Source organism: Mesocricetus auratus, unplaced genomic scaffold, assembly GCF_017639785.1.
Source record: "Mesocricetus auratus isolate SY011 unplaced genomic scaffold, BCM_Maur_2.0 Super-Scaffold_100691, whole genome shotgun sequence".
Taxonomy (NCBI): domain Eukaryota; kingdom Metazoa; phylum Chordata; class Mammalia; order Rodentia; family Cricetidae; genus Mesocricetus; species Mesocricetus auratus.
The window spans coordinates 14,787,209-14,810,073 of NW_024429267.1; the positions used below are offsets into that span (position 1 = coordinate 14,787,209).

General features: G+C 48.7%; 1 protein-coding gene across 2 annotated transcripts in view; it reads left to right on the forward strand.

The window, feature by feature from the left end:
- The window catches only part of Myo5c (myosin VC), a 74,402-nt gene that overhangs the window by 6,585 nt on the left and 44,952 nt on the right, over window positions 1–22,865 (forward strand). For both annotated transcript variants that reach the window (XR_002383532.2, XM_005073729.4), the window contains exons 2-12: window positions 633–743; window positions 3,807–3,972; window positions 5,365–5,509; window positions 8,408–8,564; window positions 10,923–11,066; window positions 12,135–12,216; window positions 13,166–13,273; window positions 15,954–16,060; window positions 17,195–17,460; window positions 21,301–21,382; window positions 22,058–22,198. Coding sequence is in view for 1 of the 2 variants with exons in the window: in XM_005073729.4 (XP_005073786.1) it covers window positions 633–743; window positions 3,807–3,972; window positions 5,365–5,509; window positions 8,408–8,564; window positions 10,923–11,066; window positions 12,135–12,216; window positions 13,166–13,273; window positions 15,954–16,060; window positions 17,195–17,460; window positions 21,301–21,382; window positions 22,058–22,198 (1,509 nt within the window). In the remaining variant the exon portion in view is untranslated. The remainder of the gene's footprint in view (window positions 1–632; window positions 744–3,806; window positions 3,973–5,364; window positions 5,510–8,407; window positions 8,565–10,922; window positions 11,067–12,134; window positions 12,217–13,165; window positions 13,274–15,953; window positions 16,061–17,194; window positions 17,461–21,300; window positions 21,383–22,057; window positions 22,199–22,865) is intronic.

Below are 22,865 nucleotides of genomic sequence, written 5' to 3' on the forward strand. Positions count from 1 at the left end.
TAATAGCCGGTCTGAGGTAGGAAATGTGTGGTCATGGTGAAAAGATGTGTGTGGTGGGTGTGGATATATCTAAGAGGTGTGTCTGTGTGTGCACAAAGTTCCATTCAGGTTCTGTATAGGTCTGGGTCCTCCATTCTCACATTCATTCTCATACTCTCTCTCTCTCTCTCTCTCTCTCTCATTACATTCATTTTATTGTTGGGGGAGGTGTGTGTGTGTGTGTGTGTGTGTGTGTGTGTGTGTGTGTGTGTGTTTGTGTCTGTGTGTGCATACAGAGGCCAGAGGTCTACCTGTCATTTCTCTGGGGCCATCACCTTGTTTACTAAGACAGGCTCTTACTGGGATGATCCAGAACTCACTGATTGGCTAGGGTGACTGACCCTCCTACCTCAGGGATCCACTGCGGTTACAAACACCTTGTCTGGCTTCTTACATGGGTGCTAGGGATTGACCAGGTCCTGGTGCTAACATGGCAAGCACGTTACCCATGAATATCCCCTAGCCCTGAGTGTCTTCTTAATGTGGGAATTGGCCCAGTTGACAGAATGAAAGCTTGCTGGGTATGGGGATCTAATTAATTGTGTTTGGGGCTCTCAGATGTTGAGATTAACTCTGTCTTCTCCTGTGGTCAGTACAACAGGGTTTGGATCCCTGATCCTGAGGAAGTCTGGAAGTCGGCTGAAATTGAAAAGGACTACAGAGTTGGTGACCGAGTCCTCCGACTCCTGCTAGAGGATGGAACGGTGAGGGTCCCTGCTGCTCATAGCACAGAATGGCGTACACAGCAGTGACACAGGGACAGGAGGTACTGAGGGACAATGCAAGCCAAGGAGCATAAGGGACACCAGCCCCATATCCAGGAAAGCCAGCTAGTGCTGAGTATCCCTGATGTGTGTGGACCCTCCTGCTGCCCCACGCCAGCGGTAAGGGGTTCCGTATTAGTCACCAGATACATGCCCCTGCTGTGTTCCAAATGCTCAGTGTGTTTACTGAAAAGCCACAAGCTATTGTGGTTCATGGGTCTCAGTAGAGACTGGGCAGGTGAGGAACTTGGAGGGAAGGAGTTTGATCCCAAGGTACAATCCAGATGGCAAGAGGAACTAGATCCTGGGGAGAGGTAGGAGGCATAGAAGGAGACTGGAGAGCTAGAAAGTCAGTCTAGGATGTACAGACCAAGAAGGGTTGGGAGGGTGCAGAGGCAGAACCAGCAATGGTGAGGAAGCAGCCGCTCAGACTTCAGCCCAGGCTCCAGTGGGATGTGGCTGTGTGGCGTTTACATGGCCAGAGGCCACCCCAGTTTTCTGATGAAGACTCTGTCTAGGCTTTAAGAAGTCACCCCTCTGGGTTTATAGCCAAGGTTGACTTTGTGATTTTAGAGTCAAGTGTTAGGTGCAAAGCTGGACCAATCATTTGTGCTCCGCTGAATCGGGGTGGGGGTCTGGGAATTGCTTATCAACATTAAATGCAGGAATGTACGAAATACACGTGGAGATGCCACATGCTACGTCCAGGCATCTGGTCCTGGATTTCAGGCATTTCCTGAGACCTCAGAAGTTGCAGAGATGGAAGGGTAATTCTCGGAGTCAGGCATACCACTTGCTAAATGTGTACCCTTACTTTCCACATACAGGAAAAGAGCTGACGACTGTGCTGTCGCAGGTCCTGAAGGCCAGGGAGTGTCCTTGTGTGCACATAAGATCTAAGAGCACGGCTAGGGAGCTGCCCTGCAGGGCATCTGGCTCTTGGTAGTTTCCTGTAGCTCTTTCTGAGTGCCACAGGGGCTTCTAAGAACCTCAGGTAGCTGACTGGGCACTAAGCAGGTGGAGGGCTCAGGGAGGGAAGTCTTCAGACAGCAGCTGCTCGCGCTATTAGCAGGCTCCAGGTGGCTGCTCCCCGGCCAGGGAGGCAGAGAGAATGGCAAGCAGCCAGAGCGTCTTACCTTAACCCTTCCTTGTACCAGAGGACAAAGCTTGCTTTGTGTGGAGAATGTCACCTCTGCCTCTACTTGACAATCTCCCATTTTCCCCTCCCCCAGAAATGGCCCTCTCTCTCTCTCTCTCTCTCTCTCTCTCTCTCTCTCTCTCTCTCTCTCTCTCTCTCTCTCTCTCTCTCTCTCTCTCTCTCTCTCTCTCTCTCTCTCTCTCTCCAGCTGGAAATGATATTGTTGCAATAAAACAGAAAAAACTGAAGCATGGACACTACAACTCCACCGGAGAGTCTGTTGACATTATCTCAAACACAGTTTGGAATTAGGGAGTGTGCTGGCAGGGCAGACTACACGTAGACCTGCCTCGATGAGGGTCAGTGGGATCTGGTCCAAGGACTCTTGTTCAGTGTCCTGAACTTCCCCAGATTCTCTTCTGATGCAAAATTGACCGGGATCCCTGATGTGTGTGGGCCCTGCATGCATGATGTGAGGTGCAGGGAGGGTGTGAGTCAAGCCCTGTGGATGATGTCAGGGGCTGAGAGAGTGTGACTATCTTCCTGGCCTGTCTTGTTCAGTGTTCACCTGGCTAGCCATGCCTTCCTCAAGGAAGGACTGAAGCACATATAAAACACCAGGGACGAGGGCCTAGCATTTGCCAGGGGGCAGCTGGTCCAGGACCAGACATCAAGAGTGGAAACTTGAGAATTAGGACGTAGACAAGATAGCTGGCCAACCTCCCTCCAGCCCTGTGCCCTCTCTGGCCTGAGCTTCTCCCAATAGTAACACAAGAGTGGAGGCATTGAGGTGCTGTTATTACTGGGGTGGGGGTTCCAGTCTTTTGCAGTCTTGATGCCATGAGGGACCCCAACATCACCTTCCTCTGTAGCAATTGCTTTGGAGAATCTGAGGTTTAGCTCCTAGGAAAGAAGAGCCAGACTGGAGAAGTCATGCACCCACAGTTGAGGATGACAGGGACAGCCCTGGCATAGACTGCTTCCGACACTTCTCATCCCCAAGTGTGTCAACTAAGGAGACTCTTGATGACTTCAAAGCACCTTAGCCTGTGTTGTCCCAGCAACGGCATCTTTCCAGGGATACATTCCATGGCCTCTATGGTAGAGATCGGGTGGGGTTGCTGGATACCTACCTGCTCATCACTTTTATCACCCTTCATTACAGCCTCTTCAGCCCTGAGGACCCCTTCAAAGAGGAGGGAAGTCAGGTGTGTGTGTTGGGGGGTGAGACACACAGTCAAAATTGCTCTAAGACATCCTCAGTGCTTTGTTCCCCTAGAAAGACACACAGTCAGTGCTTTGGTCCCTGGCTCCCAGTTTTTCACTACCCAGAGTCACTTAGGAAGGCTATTTCCTTTCTCCTCTACTTAGCATTTCTAAGACAGGTGTGGTAACACTCACCTTCCAACAGTGCTGAGGCAGGAGGATAGAGGGTTTGAGGCCAGTATGTACTACCCAGTGAGACCTTATCTCAAAAAAAAAAAGTTATAGGGGCTGGAGAGATGTCTCAGCAGTTGAGAGTACCTGCTGCTCTTACTGACCCAGGTTCAAACTGGGTACCCACATGGCGGTTCACAACCATTTGTAACTCCAGTTCCACGGGATCCAATACCCTCTTGTGACTTCTGCAGACACTGCACAAATGTCATGCATATACATACACTCAGGCAAAACATCTACCCCACCTCCCCACACACAAACAACCTCTTAAAAAGTTGTATGCTGCTGTTGTCTAGGTTTGATTCTTGTTGTTGGTTTAGTGTGAGAAATGCTTCTGTAGGAGCTAGAGAGGAGAAAGGAGACTGTCTAGTGGAAGTATCAAAGACCCTGTGTTTCCAGGAGTTTAGATCTATCTTTGTTCATAGGAGCTGGACTACCCTGTTGACCCAGGGTCACTGCCTCCACTTAGAAACCCGGACATCCTTGTGGGTGAGAATGACCTCACAGCCCTCAGCTACCTCCACGAGCCAGCAGTGCTGCATAACCTCAGAATCCGCTTTGCAGAGTCCAAGCTCATCTATACCTACAGCGGTAAGGAGTGTGCACCCGGAGGCCTGCTGTCTGAGTGTCCCGAGCATGTTGGTTGCCGAGTCTATGCTAAGCATTGAGAGTGTGTGTAAAAAGAGGCATCTGTGCGGGGAGAATCTTTCATGGGAACGAAGATGGACTATAAGAAAAGCAAACACCACGGGCTTGTGTTTCGAGTTTCTCACTAGACCCCACACGTGTGTTACTTCCTGGGACATTGTTGTTATTGTTGCATTTATACTGGGAATTGCAAAAACGCAGTTCATTTCCTATGTGTCACCCCATCTGGCCATCAGAACAGCCCAGAGATGAAGATGGCTTGTTGTGGAATGTTAGTTTAAGATGTGCTACATTCTTTTATGCTGTGGAATATTTGTTTAATGATGCAAAGATGTGTCCTTTTATGTTGCATTTGTTTAACTCTGTCAAGCTGTGTTACTTTGCCTGTTGAAAACACCTGGTTAGTCTAATAAAGAGCTGAACGATCCATAGCTAGGCAGGAGAGGGATAGGTGGGCTGCCAGGCAGAGAGAATAAATAGAAGAAGGAAGAGGGAGGAAAGGAGGAGAGACACCAGGAGCCAGCCACCCAGCCACGCAACCAGCCATGGAGTAAGAAGGAAAGAAAGGTGTATAGAATAGAGAAAGGTAAAAAGCCCAGAGACGAGAAATAGGATAATTTAAGTTAAGAAAGGCTGGCTAGAAATAAGCCAAGCTAAGGCCAGGCATTTATAAGTAATAATGTGTATTTATTTGGGAGCTTTGTGGCAGGCCCCCAAAAAGTAAAGAGTAAAATAAAAACAGCTGCAGTGATTGTCAGGTAACAAAGACCCATAACATTCAGTGACCTAACCCAAGTCAAGCGAAGGCTTTAGGAGTGGCAGAAGGGGCCTTCTGGGTAGAGTAGGGAGGGGGGCATGTCTTCATCTATTTTCTGTTGCTGTAATAGGGTATCTGAGACTGGATAACTTACAGAAAGCGGAAGTTCAGCTCATGACTCTGGAGGCTGGGATGCCCAAGGGTATGGCTAGCACCTATGGAACATCTGGTGAGGGCATCCCAATTCGAGACAGAGCAGGTGTGCAAACGTGGCCACTGTGGGTCCTCACCCTCAGCCCCTCATCTGATGTTAACAGTTCTCAGAAGACCATCTCTAGGTGCACCTAAGACATGAAGGGGGTTAAGTTTCCAGCCCACTGACTTCTGCGTGCACAACGGTGGATGGGGACAACACTAAAACCAGAGCTCCACCACCCTGAACATGTTTCCTAGCCTGTTTGCAGAAGCGCCAAGAGTCGGACATTAAAAAGAAGTGTATTCAAGGAGGCTCTCCCTCAAAGGAGCAGATGGGGTAGCCCCGTGAGAGTCTGGTGACCGTGCCTCACCTCTTTCCTCAGGAATCATCCTGGTGGCCATGAACCCTTACAAACAGCTGCCCATCTATGGGGATGCCATCATCCATGCCTACAGCGGACAGAACATGGGTGACATGGACCCACACATCTTTGCCGTCGCAGAGGAGGCTTACAAGCAGATGGCCAGGTAGTTTGCTTCCAGGAGGACCTTCCTCTGCTCTCCCGGAATTCCCTGCACTTGCTCAGCCCTCGTAGTGAGTGAGTTCACTATTAGGGACTGTGAGGCCGGATGGGTATGTGCTTTGCTGGATAGATGGCCATAATGGATAGGTGATAGTCACAGGGTGGCTGGCCTGTCTAGAGACTTTCTGGTTCTGCTCCTGTGTGGTCACAAGTCAGGCCTTCCATCTGTTTCCCTGCAGTGTGTTTGGTTGGAGGAGGACCAAATGAGTCTGCACTGAGATATTTATGGTTTGTGGATGTTTGGTTTTTACCTGTTTAAGAGGTGGAATCCACTTCCAGAAAAGCACAGGTTCTAGCCACAGGTTTGGATTTTAACCTGATTTTGTCACTTTGCTTTTCATGACCCTGTAGAATTTTGATTTTGCCACTAAACGTTTACATAAATCCTCCTGTACAAAGACACCAGGTTCACATTCCCTGCATCATCTTCATACCTTTGAGACAGCCCACCAGATCCATGCCTGGCCAGTAATCTACCCCCCAGAGTGATATCTACCTCTGGGTAGGCAATGGGCTAAAGACAGAGCTGGGATTTAGGCCCAGATATTCTTCATTCCCATGACTGTCTTCTTGTGGTTCCATTGTCCTTATCTGTAAGATACTAGAGAAAAAAATGCCACCCTGACTTTGCCAAACACTTTACAGTTGGCAAAAGAATTTTCACACACAGTGATTTTGGGTTTTACCTCACTCCTGCGATGTCCATTGTACTAATATCATTACCCCCATCTAGCATTAGAAGCTGTGGTATGGGCTCTGCTGTCTGCCTTGTAATTCCAGCTGGAGCAGCTGCATGGTCCCCATCTGTGACCCAGACTTGCTAGCAGGCTCATTTCTGTTCCGGGCTTATGACAAAGGAAGCCATGATATAAACGAGGCATGCTTCTCTCCTACGGGGAAGCCTGATGAACAATCTGAGGTTAAATTTCACCTCTTTCAAGTCATCAGAGACTTAATGATACCCCACTCCCCTGTCCCTTGAGTGAGACCCTTAGCAACAGGGCCAGTCTAATGCCTGGCCATCTCCTCCATACTCTAAGTCACATGGATCAAGAGAGGGATTGTCCTCCAGGTGACAGAGCCCCGTAGAGCAACACTGCTCATGTGACATACCCACATGGCCAGACAAGGCTGGTATACTTTTCACTCAGGCAGTAGCTCAGTCTCTAACAATGGGGTCTTGTTCCCAAGAACGAGGAGAGGATGGATGTCTATGCTGTACCGAGGTTGCTTCCAACCATAGCACACCCTGCATCTGGAACTTTCTGGCTGCTGGAGGCCTCCATAAGCCCCTGAAGTACAGTGTGATGGCCAGCATCTGAGGTTACAGTCTGGTCATCAACAGTGTGAGGCCAACTGCAGGGCCATGCCAGGTTCCAGCTTGAATCTGTGTCACCGGAATGCATGTACTGAAGAGAAAGCAGGCTCTTGGTACCCTGGCTTGGTGCTGGACACAGCCATCTACCTTTCTTGAGAGACACATGTCTGGTACCTTTTTAGACACTTTCTTTTGAAATAAAATGACTGAACCAGGGACTCCAGTGTCACCACAGGATGTGTCCATAGTATGCCCCAGGTCAACTCATGTGACACCTGAGTTCCTGTCTTACACAACTGTAAAACTGATAATTAGCCTTTTGTGAAGCGAAACTGAGAGCATATGTGAAATGTCCACCCAGTGTCTACCACATAAATAAATGCTAACACCGGGGTGGCATTAGTTCCCCATAGTCCTGTGGCTTGAAAAGTTGGAGGTATTATTTTTAAAGCAGCCTACATTATGTAACTGTGTAGGCTTAGAGAGCACATATGTCCCCAAATGTATTTTGAATCATTGCTCTTAAAATAATGTTGGTAGGATGTGCAGGCTTGTTAACATGGCTGGAGGGAGCTGTCCTTAGAGCCCCCTGAAAGCTGGCCTGAGCCCGGCTAATTTCGGGCAGTTCACTCTATCTCATACAAACATGGCTACACCTTACACCTTATAGAAGCAGCGTGTTTGATACTGAGAACCACCTTTCCTCCTGGGAGGCAGAACTTCAGTTGGCTTGGAAGCACAGAGCCCTTGATGTGTGGGTTCCAGGCAAACAGACCTTCACACAAGCATGAAATCCATTCCCTGAGGCAGGAACATGGCCATCATGACACAATGCAGGAAGGCTCCTGGGAAGTCTCCACCCAGTTTCCTGTCTTGCTCTGAACTCTTTGGTCTCATGAATCCTAGCTTTGGTTTTGACTGTGAAGCCTCATCTTTCTAGTGATTGCTGACCTTGGCCTTGGTATTGGGGACCTCAACACAAAGGGACAAGGGACATTAGCAGGAAACAGTATGTGTTCTCAGTGATCACCTGTAAGAAAAAGCTAGAAGGAAGTTCGCTGAATATTTGAACCCATGGAATAGTTCCCTATCTTCCAGTTTTCTAGACCTTTTTCTAAATTAGATAGGTAGGTAGATGATAGATAGGTAGGTAGATAGATAGACAGACAGACAGACGGATGGATGGATAGGGCCTTTCTTTGCTTTGTTTGTTTTTGTTGTTGTTTGTTTGAGACAAGGTCTCATGTAGCCCAGGTTGGCCTCTAACATCCTATATAGCTTCTGCTTCCTTAGTGCACCACCATGCCTGGCTTGTAGGGAGCTGATGGTGAAGCCCAGGGCTTCATGCATGCTAGGCAAGCACTGTATCAGCTGAGCGACATCTCTACCCTTAATCATTTCTTTTTCAGAGACAGATCTTGCTGTGTTGCTCAGGCTGGCCTTGCACTATGCTGCCATTTTAAAAGAGGAAAGTTAATATTTCTCAGCATATCTCAGTGCGTGTCTCTCCTGTGTTGGTTTTAGGAACAATAGAAATCAGTCCATAATCGTGAGTGGGGAGTCAGGAGCTGGGAAGACTGTTTCTGCACGCTACGCCATGAGGTACTTTGCCACTGTCAGCAAATCCAGCAGCAACACCCACGTGGAGGACAAAGTCCTGGCATCCAATCCCATCACTGAGGTGGGCACTGCATCACTGCAGGGGATGATGAGGGTTGGAGGCTCCGGGAGGAGGCTCTGGCATGAGCCGTGCTTGTTGCTGTAACTTCCCTCCTTTAAAGACCAAAGAAGTGAGAGCGGGAAGAGCAGGGATACGAGCTCGGTGGTAAGATTGGAGGAGGTGAGGCAGAGGGGTGACTGCCAGCGTGTTCTCTACCTACAACACCGGATGTTGTGTTGTCAGATTTGAAGACCCCATATGTGTACTGACATCCCAGGGGCGATCCCCAGCCACACAGAGCTCACAGATGCTCTCCAGGCAGCAGCCATCCACTCCCACAAGCTGGTTGTTATTCACTCTCGAGTTTTGTGAGGGAATTGAGCTTTGGAAGTCTAAAGTCAGTCATAGAGCACTGACAGCTTATGCCTGGGCACGTGCTACAGCTACTTCCTAGTCTTACTCCTTTCTCCAGTGGGGCAAAGCCGCCACAGAGCACCCCAGATGAGCAGGCAGCCCCATGAGAGGAGGGACACCTAGACTGCACAGGAAAGGGACCCCGGGGCCAACACTGCACGCCTTATAAAATGACAAGAAGATTGCAGAGAACAAGCCTGGCAATACAGCCTGTGGCCTCCAGAGCCCTCTCCCTGTTTTCCAAATCAGGACCTTAAGGGACCCCCCACTGCCCGCTTGGTTTAGATCACTGTGGGACAGTATCCAACATAACAGAAATAAGCAAGACCTGGTCTTTAAGATCCGGACCCTTGCTAACAGAAGCATATTTTTAAATGAAATAACCTCAAGGACAGAGAGGGAACCGAGCACGCCTTAGGTGCACAGCTAGAGACACACACTGGCACATGGACACTAGATCACCATCCAAGAGAGTGACAGGAAAGCAGTCCAGAAGAAATGCCTTGTGACCTGCCTAGTGAATGGCTGTAGAGCTATTTAAGATTTCTGTTCCTACCAGACTCTAAGCTCCGTGAAGGTGGGACCACACCAGTTAGTTCTGTCTTGCTGACCAAGCCTGTGACTCATCGTAGGTACACAGCAGACATATGTCAACAGAAGCTAGCACTTGGAAGACTGGGGCAGTAGGATGGCAAGTTTCAGGCCAGTCTGGACAGAATGTTTTGTGAGAGAGAGAGAGAGAGAGAGAGAGAGAGAGAGAGAGAGAGAGAGAGAGAGAGAGAGAGAGAGAGAGAGAGGAAGAAGAGGAGGACAAAGTTTCCTTCTAGGTGGAAGGTGTTCAGACAGAGAAGGAGATTCTAGAATGAAAATCAGCCTGGAGGTGGGAAGGGCAGTTTCTGTGGCTGACTAGGAAGTCTGCTCAGGAAGGAGTGAGGCTAGAGATGAATACAGGAAGGGTGTGAACTTTCTGCTGAACCTCTGTAAGCCCTGCCTGGACAGTTGACACACTTTATACGACCTCCTCCTTTGTGCCTACCCACCCTTTGTCCATTCGGGTGCTGTAACAGAGTGCCATAGGCTGGGGACTTACAGAGACCGGAGGTTTATTTCTCACCGTTCTGGAGGCTGTAGATGTAGGCACCGAGACCAGGTACCAGCACGGTGCAGCTCTGTGAAGACTCGAGTGTCTTAACGTGACTGAGAAAGAGAGCAGGGCGAGCTCTTTACTGAGGGTCTTTTTTATATTAGCATGAAATCCCGTCCCCTAGGGCTCTGCCCTCAAGCCTTCCTTATGCCAAAAAATAAAATAAAATAAGTGAGGATTTCAATGCACAGAGGTTTGGACTGGTGAAGCGGCTCAGTGGATAAAGGCATACGCTGCCAAGCCCAAGGATCTGAGTTCAATCCCCGGGACTCACATGGTAGAGAGCAAAAGTCCTCTGACTTCCAGACATGTGTGTGCATGTACCCACACTCATACACAAAATACTTTTTTTTTTGAGACAAGGTTTCTCTGTGGCTTTGGAGGCTGTCCTGGAACTAGCTCTTGTAGACTAGGCTGGTCTGTGGTCTCGAACTCACAGAGATCCACCTGCCTCTGCCTCCTGAGTGCTGAGATTAAAGGTGTGTGCCACCACTGCCTGGTACAAAATAATTTTTAAAAGAATCATGTGGCTGTGGAAGGACACATTCAGTCCATAACAGCACTTGGTCCACAAGATTCATTAGTTCCCATATTGCAAGTAGAAGACATGAAAAAGGAAGTTAAATTTTATGGCATTCTATGGAAAGCAGAAACGGACCTCAGGGCAGTGAAGTCCAGAATCTGTGTTCCTCCAGATTTAGAGGAGCCAGGCTGCCCTTCCCCAGCCCCAGGCCCCTCCACAACCTGACCAGCCTGCATGCTTGAGATAGGATTGTCACTGATCAACAACCCCCCTGTGATGCCCAACACTGTGGTTCTAGGCTGTTGGAAATGCCAAGACTACCCGCAATGACAACAGCAGTCGGTTTGGGAAATACACAGAAATCAGCTTTGATGAGAGAAATCAGATCATCGGTGCCAATATGAGAACCTACCTCCTGGAGAAATCCAGAGTTGTCTTTCAGGTAAGGATCAAAGTATTAAGTCCCCTATTCCCAGCTCTAAATACTGCTTATATGCATAGACTCACTAGACAACCTTCAAGTCTACATCCTGAAAAGTGGAGTTTGACTGCCTTTCCTTTGCCCTTCGGCCTCTTTATCTGTTCTTTTGTTGTTTTGCTTTATTTTGGTTTTTGAGACAGGGTTTCTCCATATAACCCTAACTGTCCTAGAGCTTGTTTTGTAGACCAGGCTGGCCTCGAACTTGTAGAGATTCCCTTGTCTCTGCCTCCTAAGTGCTGAGAATTAAAAGGAGTGGGCCACCACTGCCCGGCTTGTTCTTTTAAAAAAAATTGAAATTGATACATAGATGCAATCTTCTGCATTGTGGAATTAAGAATAAAGGTACTGTTTTTTAATTGGGGAGAAAAGAAAACCCTTAGAGCTTAAAAGTCAAGTGTATCTTTCTTGAACACAAACACTGAAGCAAGCAGAGCTGCCAGCCTGACTTTCCTGTTGGTGAGAGAGGGGATTAGAGCTGGTAAGTGGGGGCAGAGAGGGGAAAGGCTTTTCTGTGAGTAAATGGAGGAACTTCTTAAACACATTGGCCAGAGCAACAAGAAGCCTTGAGTACCCCAATGACATCGAAGAAGTTTCTGCTCATAGAAATCACACCATTCCTTTTCACAGGATATTTCATTTAATTATGTTTTCTGGGATGTCTGCTTGAAGATCATGTCCGCCCTAGTTCTTTGTGTTTGTTTGTTTGTTTTTGGTTTTTGAGACAGGGCTTCTCTGTGGCTTTGGAGGCTGTCCTGGAACTAGCTCTGTAGACCAGGCTGGTCTTGAACTCACAGAGATCCGCCAGCTTCTGCCTCCCTGGGATTAAAGGCATGCGCCATAAATGCCCGGCTGTGCCCCCAGTTCTTACTCACTTACGAGGACAGCCAGCTGTGAGCTGGCCATTGGAAGCCATGTCCATCCTCAGGGAATCAGCCGTCCAGACTGGTATCTAGGGGCCTCAAGTTGAAGCCCTGGCATTTTCATTGGTTAAAGGGTTGGTGTAATGGGACCTTTTCTTTTCTCTTGCAGTCAGAAAATGAACGGAATTACCACATCTTCTATCAGCTCTGTGCATGCGCGCAACAGTCAGAATTTAAACATCTTAAACTAGGTATGTGGGGGGTGGCGGATGAAATGGCTCTTTCCTGAAGGTGCTTAAGTTCTTAGTTTATTATTACACAACTTAAAAAACTGCTTTCTCTAAAACACATAGGGTGGGCTTTGGAGCTCAAATGAATGCGTGAAGTAAATCAGATTGACCAGCTGTGGCACCATACATGGATAGTCTCAATACTCAGAAAGCAGAGGCAGGAGGATCACCACAAGTTCAAGACTAACCTGGTCTACATAGCAATTTATAGGCTACCTAGGATCACATAATAAAATACTGACCCCCCCAAAGAGAAAGAGCTGTGAATATATATAATATTATTTTTCAATAATTTATTTTTATTTATTTTCACTGGTGCTTTACCGACATGTACGTCTGTGTGAGGGTGTCAGAGCCCTGGAGCTGGAGTTACAGACAGGTGTGAGCTGCCATGTGGGTGCTGGGAACTGAACCGGGTCCTCTGGAAGAGCAGCCAATATATCTCAGTTGAGTGCCCACCTAGCATGCATGAAGCCGCAGGTTCAATCTCCAGCCCTGCAAATAACCAGGCATGCTGTGCATGCCTGTAACCCCAGGAGAGGGGGAAGCAGGGGTGGCAGGAACTATACCCAGAGATTTACACTCAGTTCTGCCTTTGCACCCCTGCTTTGCCTCAGATGTGGGGTGAGACCTTCACTTGGCTGAGTCTCAGCTTCCGTTTCTATAATACCCTTGTAAAGGGTTTCACAGTGCCCATTAAGTATGAGCTTCCCTTCTTGTTCCTTCCTTCTCCCCAACCCTGCTTTCTCCCTCTCTCAGACAGGATTTTATGATGTAGCCCAGGCTAACCTTTAACTTGGTACTGGGAAGCGAGGGAAAAACACCATGCCTGGCCTTTTCTTATTTCTGATAGCCATGTATGTCCAGATTTCTGAGATATGGGTAGAATTAATTGTCCTTTCTGTCCCAGGGAGTGCTGAGGAGTTCAACTACACGAGAATGGGAGGTAACACTGTCATTGAGGGTGTAAGTGACAGAGCTGACATGGCAGAGACGCAGAAGACCTTCACACTGCTGGGTAAGCGACATCATGCTAGCCAAGGAAGTGCACACCCTCAGGGCATATAAAAACATGCTTGAGGAGCTGGAGAGATGGCTCAGTGGGTAAGAGCACTGGCTGCTCTTCCAGAAGACCAGGTTTGCCCAGCACCCAGTTGGCAGCTCACAGCCACCTCTAACTCCAGCTCCAAGGAATCAGATATGTCTTCTGAGCTCAGAGGGGCACCAAGCACTCAAGAGTGCACTTCCATACATGGAGGCCAGCACTCACATACAGGAGTCAGTTTTAAAATAAAGAACAGGAACTGGGGACACTGACTTGTCTCTATCCAGCGTCAGCCCTGCATTGTGCAGAGAAGCAAAGGACATTATTCTGCCACCTACGAGGACTGCTAATGGCCAGGGCCATCCCTGGACTGTGTGAGGTGTCAAATGCCTCAGCCAGTGACTGGGATGGAAGCTGCTTGCTGCCTGCTGGTCGCTCTTTCCTGGGTTGTCTGAGCCATGTTAGACACGCTGATATAGATCGTTGCCCCCATTTCTGCTATTCTGCAGCCCTTCCCTTCCCTTCCTGCAATGATTTGGCTGCTGTTCTGACCCTTGGTCTCTGTCAACAAGTCCACACCTCAGGCTCCAGGGACAGGACTTGGCACACTCACTCCCTGGTGTCTGTCTGATATTGGAGAGCCTTTGTCTCAGGACAGATCCTGACTTACCGAGGCTTGCAATCCATCACATACGGTGCTGGTGAGGCTGCACATTTTTGTCCCTGAAAGGCCTGGTGGCCAAAAGATTTGGTTAGAGACTACAAAATGCCAACAGGGCACGCCAGGCCCCGTGGTTTCCTCTGCTTTCCTTAGTCATTTCTTTGTCATTTGTCACATCAACCACCTGCAGGTTTTCTAGGCTTACCTATCATTCAACTCCCAGACCCAATGAGCTGAAATACCCTATGCATTCATGGTCTGGTATCTTTCATCTTTAAAGCAGAGAAGGTTTTTTAAACTTTCTTTTTATTTATTCTTTGTGCCTTTCACATCATAAATCTTGATCCCGTTCATCTCCTGTCCCGTCATATCTGCCCCGAAGCCTCCCCTGCACAAAATAAAACAAAATAAAATTTAAGAGGAGAGGAGAGGAGAGAGAGACAGAGACAGAGACAGAGAGCTGGGTAGTGGAGGTGCACATGGAAGACAGAGGCAGGTGGATCTCTATGAGTTCGAGGTCAGCCTGCTGTCTACAGTTAGTTCCAGGACAGCCAGGACACAGAGAAACCCTGTCTCCAAAAAACAAAACAAAAAGTACAAAAAAGAGAGAGAGAGGGAGGGAGAAAAGAAAAATCTCACTGTGGAAGTGTAGTGTGACACACAGTGAGTCAGACAGCACACCCTTTAGTTCTTACATCCTTACTTGCAAATGTTCATTTCCAAGAGTCATCAGTCTGGTTCTAGGCCTCTGGTTTCTGCTACACTATCCATGCTGGGCCCTCACTGGAGCTCCTCTTAGATATCCTGTTTTTGCCATGTGTCATGGAGATCCTGTAACTTTGGGTCTTCAGGACCAGGCCCTTCATGTGTTCCAGCAGACCATAGATGGGGTAGATGTTGGGATGGGTCAACTCATAGCCCTGGATCTGGGCCTGGATAGCAAAACAGAGAAGATTTGCAGATTCTTTAGGAATCTGACCTCCTTGATGATCCAGAACCCCAGGTTTTCTCCATGGGAAGCTTTGATGGCATCAGCTGCCCTTCTCTGACCTCAGGGCCTAGTGTTTTGCTGGGTAGCCGGGATGGCGGTGGCCTCCATTCTGCTGTCTGTCCAACATGGTCCAGGGAACTTGGACGTGATGGGCGGGTTCCAGCATCTCTCCATGTTCACAGATTGCTGCAAGCATGCGTGACTGTGTCCTGATTAGCAACAGCCCATGTCACAGCTGGCAGCACACATGGTACTCCTAGCAGCTGGGTTAGCTTATTTTCGGCACCAGAAAATGGGCCAAGTCTCCCTATGTGTATTCCACGTGCATCAGTCAAGATCCCAGGGGGATTATTTAGCAACATCAAGACAGGATCAGAGAGGGAATGCTTATTTATGAAAGGACCAACACAGAGAATGTTCCTGAGGTCGAGGAAGCCACCATGGACAGCCGCGACCCAGGAGGAGTGGCAGAACTGTTCAGACTCAGGGTTGTTTTATGAACCTGAAAGGAGACTCAGGTAAACTCCATGCCAGGCCAGGAGCAGAGACCACTGTAAGGCAACACAGTCAAGCAGAGGCCATGCTGCACTGAAGAGCTGGGGTGGGCATGTGCAGAGCATCCTTCTCTAACTCTACTTTCTGCTCATCCTCTACCGAGCCTTACTCCTCTTCCTTCTCCTTCTCCTGCTCTTCCTGTTGGCCATCCTCCTCCTCGTCCTTTATCTCCTTCCAAAGCTGTCCTTTAAGCAGACCCAGTCAGAGACCCAAGGACACAAGAACCCTTTGCCTTGATCCACAGTGGTTGGTCTGTAGGGACTGGGCCCACTTCACACCCCTGTCCATGACAAGTCTACTTCACACTCCTGCCCCATGACAAGCCCACTTCACACCCTTGTCCCAGGTCCTGGCACTGAAGCTGGAGAGTCTCGGGAGAATCCGGGTGCTGAATTGTGGGCATAGAAGAACAGCAGTGCCCTGACTTGGGGAATGTTCGCTTTCAGGTTTCAAGGAAGATTTTCAGATGGATGTTTTCAAGATCCTCGCCGCCATCCTACATCTGGGTAATGTGCAGGTCACCACCGTGGCCAACGAGAGGTCTTCAGTCAGTGTAAGAGTCATGTTCCCTTTGCCCTTCTGGGGTGTGAAGGTCAGTGGCACAGCTCATGGCTCACTGGCCGTCATGGATGAGCACCAGTCACAGTTGGATCTGCTGGGCAGACTGGTTTAGCAGGAACGAGGAAGAAAGCTTTCCAAGGGTTATCTTACTGACTTGTCATGTGTGCATGTGTGCGTGCAGGCGTGTGCATGCGTGTGTGTGTGTGTGTGTGTGTGTGTGTTATATGTTTATGTGTTCTTTTATTCAACAACCATCTGTGGAGGCTACCATGTGCCTGGGGTTGTAAGCACTATGAAACAACATCAAACCAAACAGGAATTCTGACCTCATGGTCTAATGTGGAGACAGTAGGGAAGCCTACGATAGGCTGAGGGTAGGTAGCCGGTTTCCCTCCTCCTCAATGCTCTCCCACTCTCCTGGTGACCAGGATGTTCCTCTTCCCTTCCTCCTCTCACATCCGCTGCCCCTCCCACCAGCAGTGTCCCGACCTCACAGAGTTTGCCAGTCCTCAGATGACTGGGATGTTGGGAGAGCTGACTAAACTCCCACAGAGTAAACATGGTTCCCACCCAACAAACATGGTCACGCTGAGCTCTGTCACACCAGGTTTGTCGTGTGCCATGGAGGCAGTGCCTTAGAGAAGAGAGAATTCTGAGACATTAAAAAAGGGGGATTCACTTATTTTTATTGTATGTGTATGAGTGCTTTGCCTGTGTGTGTCTGTGTACCCTTCCATGATTGGTGCCCCAGGAGGCCAGTAAGGGTGTCAGATCCCCTGGGACTGGTGTTGCAGACAGTTGTGAGTTGCAGTGTGGGTGCTGGATCTCAGACCTGGATTCTCTGGAAGATCGACCAGTGCTCTTAACCATTGAGCCTTCTCTCCAGCCCCAGTTAAGCCTTTAGAAAAGTTGAGTCATAATTATTGGTCTTGGCTTTGGTACAGCATACAACTCGTTTATCTCAGGAGCTTAGGACATCAGACAAACTCTCCTCCTGAGTCAGCAGGCTGCTGCCTCTGCATTCCTCTCCAGGAATCGTTTTTGGGGGGATGGCTTGGCCAGATGGGGCAGTACTAACATTGGGTGGCTGGGTGGCTCTGATAGGGCTTGTGTTTGTTTCTTGAAGGAGGATGACAGTCACCTGAAGGTATTCTGTGAGCTCTTGGGCCTGGAGTCTAGCAAAGTGGCTCAGTGGCTATGCAATAGAAAAATCATGACTACCTCGGAGACTGTGGTAAAGCCCATGACCAGGCCTCAGGCCATCAATGCCAGAGACGCACTGGCCAAAAAGATCTACGCTCACCTGTTCGACTTCATTGTAGAGAGAATCAACCAGGCCCTGCACTTCTCAGGCAAGCAGCACACTTTTATTGGCGTTTTGGACATTTATGGGTAAGCTTGTCTTCTGTGTGCCTTTCATCATTTAAATGTCAAACGCCCTGTTATTTTTAGGTTGCTTCTTTCCACTTTTTTGCATGATTCCTGTGTTCCATGTAGAGATGTAAAGTACGGCTCCTGGGTCGTAGTGTCCTTTCTGTAGAGTGCATTAAATAAATGACAAGCAAGGGCCAGGGAACTTTCTCTGTGGGTAAAGGGCTTGCTAAATGAACATGTGCTCAGGTCCCAACACCCACGTAAAAGGCTAGGCTCAGCAGAGCACAGGGAAGGCAGAGGAATGCCAACGTAGCTGAACTGATGGGTTCTATGTTCAACTAACAAAATAGGCTGTAGGCTATAGAAGATCCCTAACGTCAACCTCTGCCCTCCCTGTGTGCACACGTATGAGCACATACATACACATACATGAGCACACATACACAATAAATGCTAAAGTAATAACAGCCAGCAAACCTCTCTGGGCAACAGTTCCTGTGGTAAGTGGCTTCTCAAGTCACCTGGAAACACCCCCACTTTAGAAATGTAACAACCAAGGCTTGGAAAACTAAGCTGTTCTTGGCTGGTCCTTTGGCAGGAGGCTGTGGTCTACTTCCATCCCCTACAGGCTGATGAGTTATACATCCCTGTAGTGCCTTCCTGTTCCCCCAGGGAAATGCCAGCTAGGGCAGGCTAGCATCCTCCCAGTCTGCCTACCTGATGTCTCCTGCCCTCAACACCTACATTGCTGTCCTCTCCTGGGTGATAAGGGCTCTGGTTCACCCCACCCCTTCTTTATACAGCACAGTACCTGGGCCTCTCTGGAGTCCGGTTCATTCTTTTCTCTACCCCGTCCTGCTTTTCTGAATCCTGGGTCCAGCTCCTGCTGAAGGTGCTTACAGCAAGCAGGGTGGAAGCTGTGGGGAGGACTCCCAAGGAACTTTCTGGTTCTTAGCAATTGGCGTCCCATGCCCCAGTTTCCGCCACTCTCCCAGGACCACATCTGCATCTTGATGGAACACTGGGAAGATTCATCCTGTGAAAGGCACTGTGGTTTCTACCAGCTGGGGGCTCTTCCGCCACCCAAAGGAAAGGGCCTGGGCCTCCATGTCCCTGCTGCTGGCTGCAAGGAGAAAGAGCGAAGGGCAGAGTGACTAGGGGCAGGGCTTTGTCCTTGAACTTTTCACCCAGGTAGAAAACCAGCTGTTCCTATACCTGTTCCAGGTAAAATGAGACTCTAAAGGGAGTTACTGTTTAATGTAGACTACTCATGGCTGGCAATTAAAACACATCAATAGTTTTAAAATGCTAATACACTGCTGATATAGGTTAGTAAATTATTTACTCTATCTTATTCCAAGAAACAATTTGAGTAACAGTAAGAAAAAATTAAATAACATTGGAAAAAATGTGTAGCCTGGTTTAAAATTCTTACATTGAGATGAGAAGTGGCTGTTGTAGTATCTTGAACTTGCCTTTAAAAACAGCAGACTTTTTACTTTAGGAGTATATTTCTTCATATTTTTTAGGATTTATTCTATTGTTGTAATTATGTATATGTAGTTTGTGCATGTATGAGTGTTGATGCCCATAGAGTCTGGAAGAGGGAGTTACAGGCAGTTGTGGGCCACCCAGCGTGGGTATCAGGTCCTAAACTCTGTTCCCCTGTAAGAACAGTACACAGCGTTACCTGCAGAGCCATCTCCCTAGCCCTTACTTTATACTTCTGTCTAACAAATAAGTACTTGCCAGGCACTGTGTGATGAAAGGTCCTTGCCCTCTGTGACTTCATTTTACTGGTGAAGGAGGCAAGGAGAGGAATAATAGTGTGTCTGCCTGTCTGTCTGTGTATCTGTGTGTGTGTCTGCCTGTCTGTCTGTGTATCTGTGTGTGTCTGTCCATCTGTGTGTCTGTGTATGTGTGTGTATATGTCTGTGTGTGTGTTAGTCTGTCTGTCTATCTGTGTGTGTGTCTGCCTGTCTGTCTGTGTATCTGTGTGTGTCTGTCCATCTGTGTGTCTATGTATGTGTGTGTATGTCTGTGTGTGTGTTAGTCTGTCTGTCTGTCTATCTGTGTGTGTGTCTGCCTGTCTGTCTGTGTATATGTGTGTGTCTGTCCATCTGTGTGTCTGTGTATGTGTGTGTATGTCTGTGTGTGTGTTAGTCTGTCTGTCTGTGTATCTGTGTGTGTGTCTGCCTGTCTGTCTGTGTATCTGTGTGTGTCTGTCCATCTGTGTGTCTATGTATGTGTGTGTGTATGTCTGTGTGTGTGTTAGTCTGTCTGTCTGTGTATCTGTGTGCCTGTCTGTCTGTGTATCTGTGTGTCTGTCCATCTGTGTGTCTATGTATGTCTGTGTGTGTGTGTTAGTCTGTCTGTCTGTGTATCCGTGAGTGTCTGTGTGTCTGTCCGTCTGCATGTCTATGTGTGTGTGTGTCTCCTAGGGCCTCTCCTGCAGGACTATCAGGAAAGTCAAGTGGAAGAAATCCCTGAAGCACCTTGAGTCTTTTTTTAAAGATTTATTTATCTATTATATATAAAGTGTTTTGCCTGCATTGTCACAGACTTCAGCTCATAATACCTAAAAAGAATCCTCATTTGGCAGTCTGCTTTATTGTGGGAAGCCCTGGTCTTGGCCCTGACTTGAGGTCCCTCCAGGTCCAAGCCAGCCTCCACTTCAGGTGCTCAGAAAATTATGCAAACAGCTGGTACCATTAGCTTCCAGTCACCCTGGACTGTCCAGGAACCTATGGTGGGGTTGGCAGTGACCCCATAGAACCAGAGCCGTGGGGGACAAGGGCATGGGTAAGAGGGTGGGGGATAGGGACTCAAGCTGCCGTTTGGGCACCATTTGCTGCCTCTTGTGCTCTGACCCTCATGTGTAATAACGAAGAAGTCCCATTAATCCTCCACCTGAGGCAGTTAGAGCCACGAGAAGCAGGGCACGCAGGGGCATGCATCTCTTCAGGCTTCCTCCTTGAAGGGTGCAGGGCATGCAGGGGCATGCATCTCTTCAGGCTTCCTCCCTGCAGGGTACAGGGCACACAGTGGCAGGCATCTGTTTAGCTTCCTCCCTGCAGGGTACTCACCATGCCAGGCAAAGGACTTAGTGTACACCGTAGCAAAGCCTATCCTGCTGCCTCCTCCTGAGAATCAGCTAATGTGAAACCCTGGCCTCATACATGGCCACAGCTGGCAAGAGCTAAGTGAGGCTGTTCCTTAAGACAATCCTGTTTATCACCAGACCCGAGGGGTTCCCTGTTGTGCAGTAACCAGCCAGGCCCAAAGTGCTGCCAGGCTGCTCCAGGTTCTTGAGTTTACAACTCTGGTAACCCTAGAGACAGTTTTTAAAGCCTGAAAACAAGGCAGGGATGTGTGTGGCTTCCTGTTGGGCTGGGGTGTTGAATGATTTTTGTTCCAGGAACTCTGAAAGTCAGCCTTGGGAAGCCAGAATTGTCCTGTGTGTCCCCTCCATGGCAGGGAGAAGGGTGAGATGTGTCCTGTTATTGAAAGCTTAGGTGTCACTCCCAGTCAGGCTCTGTCTACTTTCTCTCAGTTATTTCCCATTATGTAGAGCAAGGTCAGTAATGCTGGCCCCGTGTTATATGGATTAAGCAATACACCACCTGTGACAGGCCTACTGTAATGCATGGCTTGCAGAAGGTGAATCATGTACAGTCAGATTCCTTCCAGAAAACAACCAGGGGGGGAAAGGGTAGGCCATCAACGAGCTGCCAGTTTAGTAGGAACCAGCCACTTTGAAGCAAACCATTACGCTATGGAATCATTAAACTATTAAACTGTGATGAATGTCTAGGTCCTGTGCTTGCTTTCATTTTAATTTGTTCAACTGTGTTTCAGTTTTGAGACCTTTGATGTCAACAGCTTTGAACAGTTCTGCATCAATTATGCTAATGAAAAGCTGCAGCAGCAGTTTAACCTGGTAGGTGGCGCTTTTTGTCTTCCTGGGGCCAGCGAGGCGCAGTGCCGATTCCTGACTCGAGGATGCATGCATGGGTGAAGAGACCGGTAGAGCTATACAGGGAGTTCCTGTGCCACTTTCTGGTCGTGTCTCGAAACTGCATCCCCATCTTCGGCTTCTTTTTTTGAGCCAACTTGTGATGTTTTCCTCCCCATCTGTCACCGGTTTCCTTCATCCTCCAGGAGGAGCCTGAGTCAGGTCCCAGGGAAGCCTCCTGACACCCTGAACTCTAGTATAAGTTTTGCACACTGGCAGCATGGCCAGCATGCTCTGTGGCTGGCTGTCCTGCCCTGGCAGGGCTGCTTCAGGCCAAGGAAGCTGGTTCTGTCCCCAGAGAGCAGCGGTGGCCCACAGACACAGCCAGAAGGGCTCAGGGAGCTACGTTGGTGGTGGGTGACACACGGTAGCCCAGGCCTGACACACCAGGAGTGGAGAAGTCACTCAGGCTGGTGTCGGGGTGACAGCCAGATCCACAGGAGAAGCTTGGTGGCCCCATCCCTGGGAAGAGGCGGGTCAGTGTTCCAGGGTTTTCCTGGTCACAAATCAGACTCCATCTGCACTGCTCAGGCTTGATCCTGTCCTACATCTGCTCTCTTTGATGTTATTTAATTTCCAATTTATCTCTGGGATCCCTAGCACGTCTTTAAACTTGAGCAAGAGGAATACATGAAGGAAGACATCCCTTGGACTCTGATAGACTTCTATGACAATCAACCCGTTATTGACCTGATTGAAGCAAAAATGGGCATTTTGGAGTTGTTGGATGAAGAATGCTTGGTAACTTTCAAAATGACTGGCTTCACGCACATACCACAGAGTGGTCTTCTTGGAAACACGTCTGTAAAGTTGGGGTGTCTTACTAGTTTGGTTAGATGGTAACTCTGAGATACTAATGTGGACCTGGGACTCTAGGGCCTAGGACCCTCCCCACCCTTAACATGCTTACACCCTTGAGTGAATGAAACAAAAAACAAAACAAAACAAACAAGGACATGACACCCCTAGGTATGGTGGAGAAGGTTTATTGTAGAAATGAGGAAGAGAACAGCCAGAGGCATCTGGAAGGGTCCAGACTAAACTGGGCTGTGGGGGGAGCAAGAGAGGAAAAGAAGACAGAGTAGGGCAAGAGAGGCTAAGAAGCCAAAAGGCCACGTAACCAAAATGGCTGGGTTATATAGGGAAGAGCAGCTTGGGGAAGGACAGTAGAGTTCAGCAGCTGGAGAGCTTGAGGGTATTAGGCAGGGTATGCCAGCCCTGTAATAGGCACTTGTGAGTAGGAACTGAGGGAGGCTGGTGGCCAGAGTCCGCTTTGACACGATAAATAGGCGTCTCAGGTGCCATTTTTTCCTGATTCGAGACCTAGCAGGGTCTCACGCACAATGAGTAGGGTAACATCCAGCAAGCAGATGGATGTGTAGGCACACAGTGAATGGCTCCCTCCACC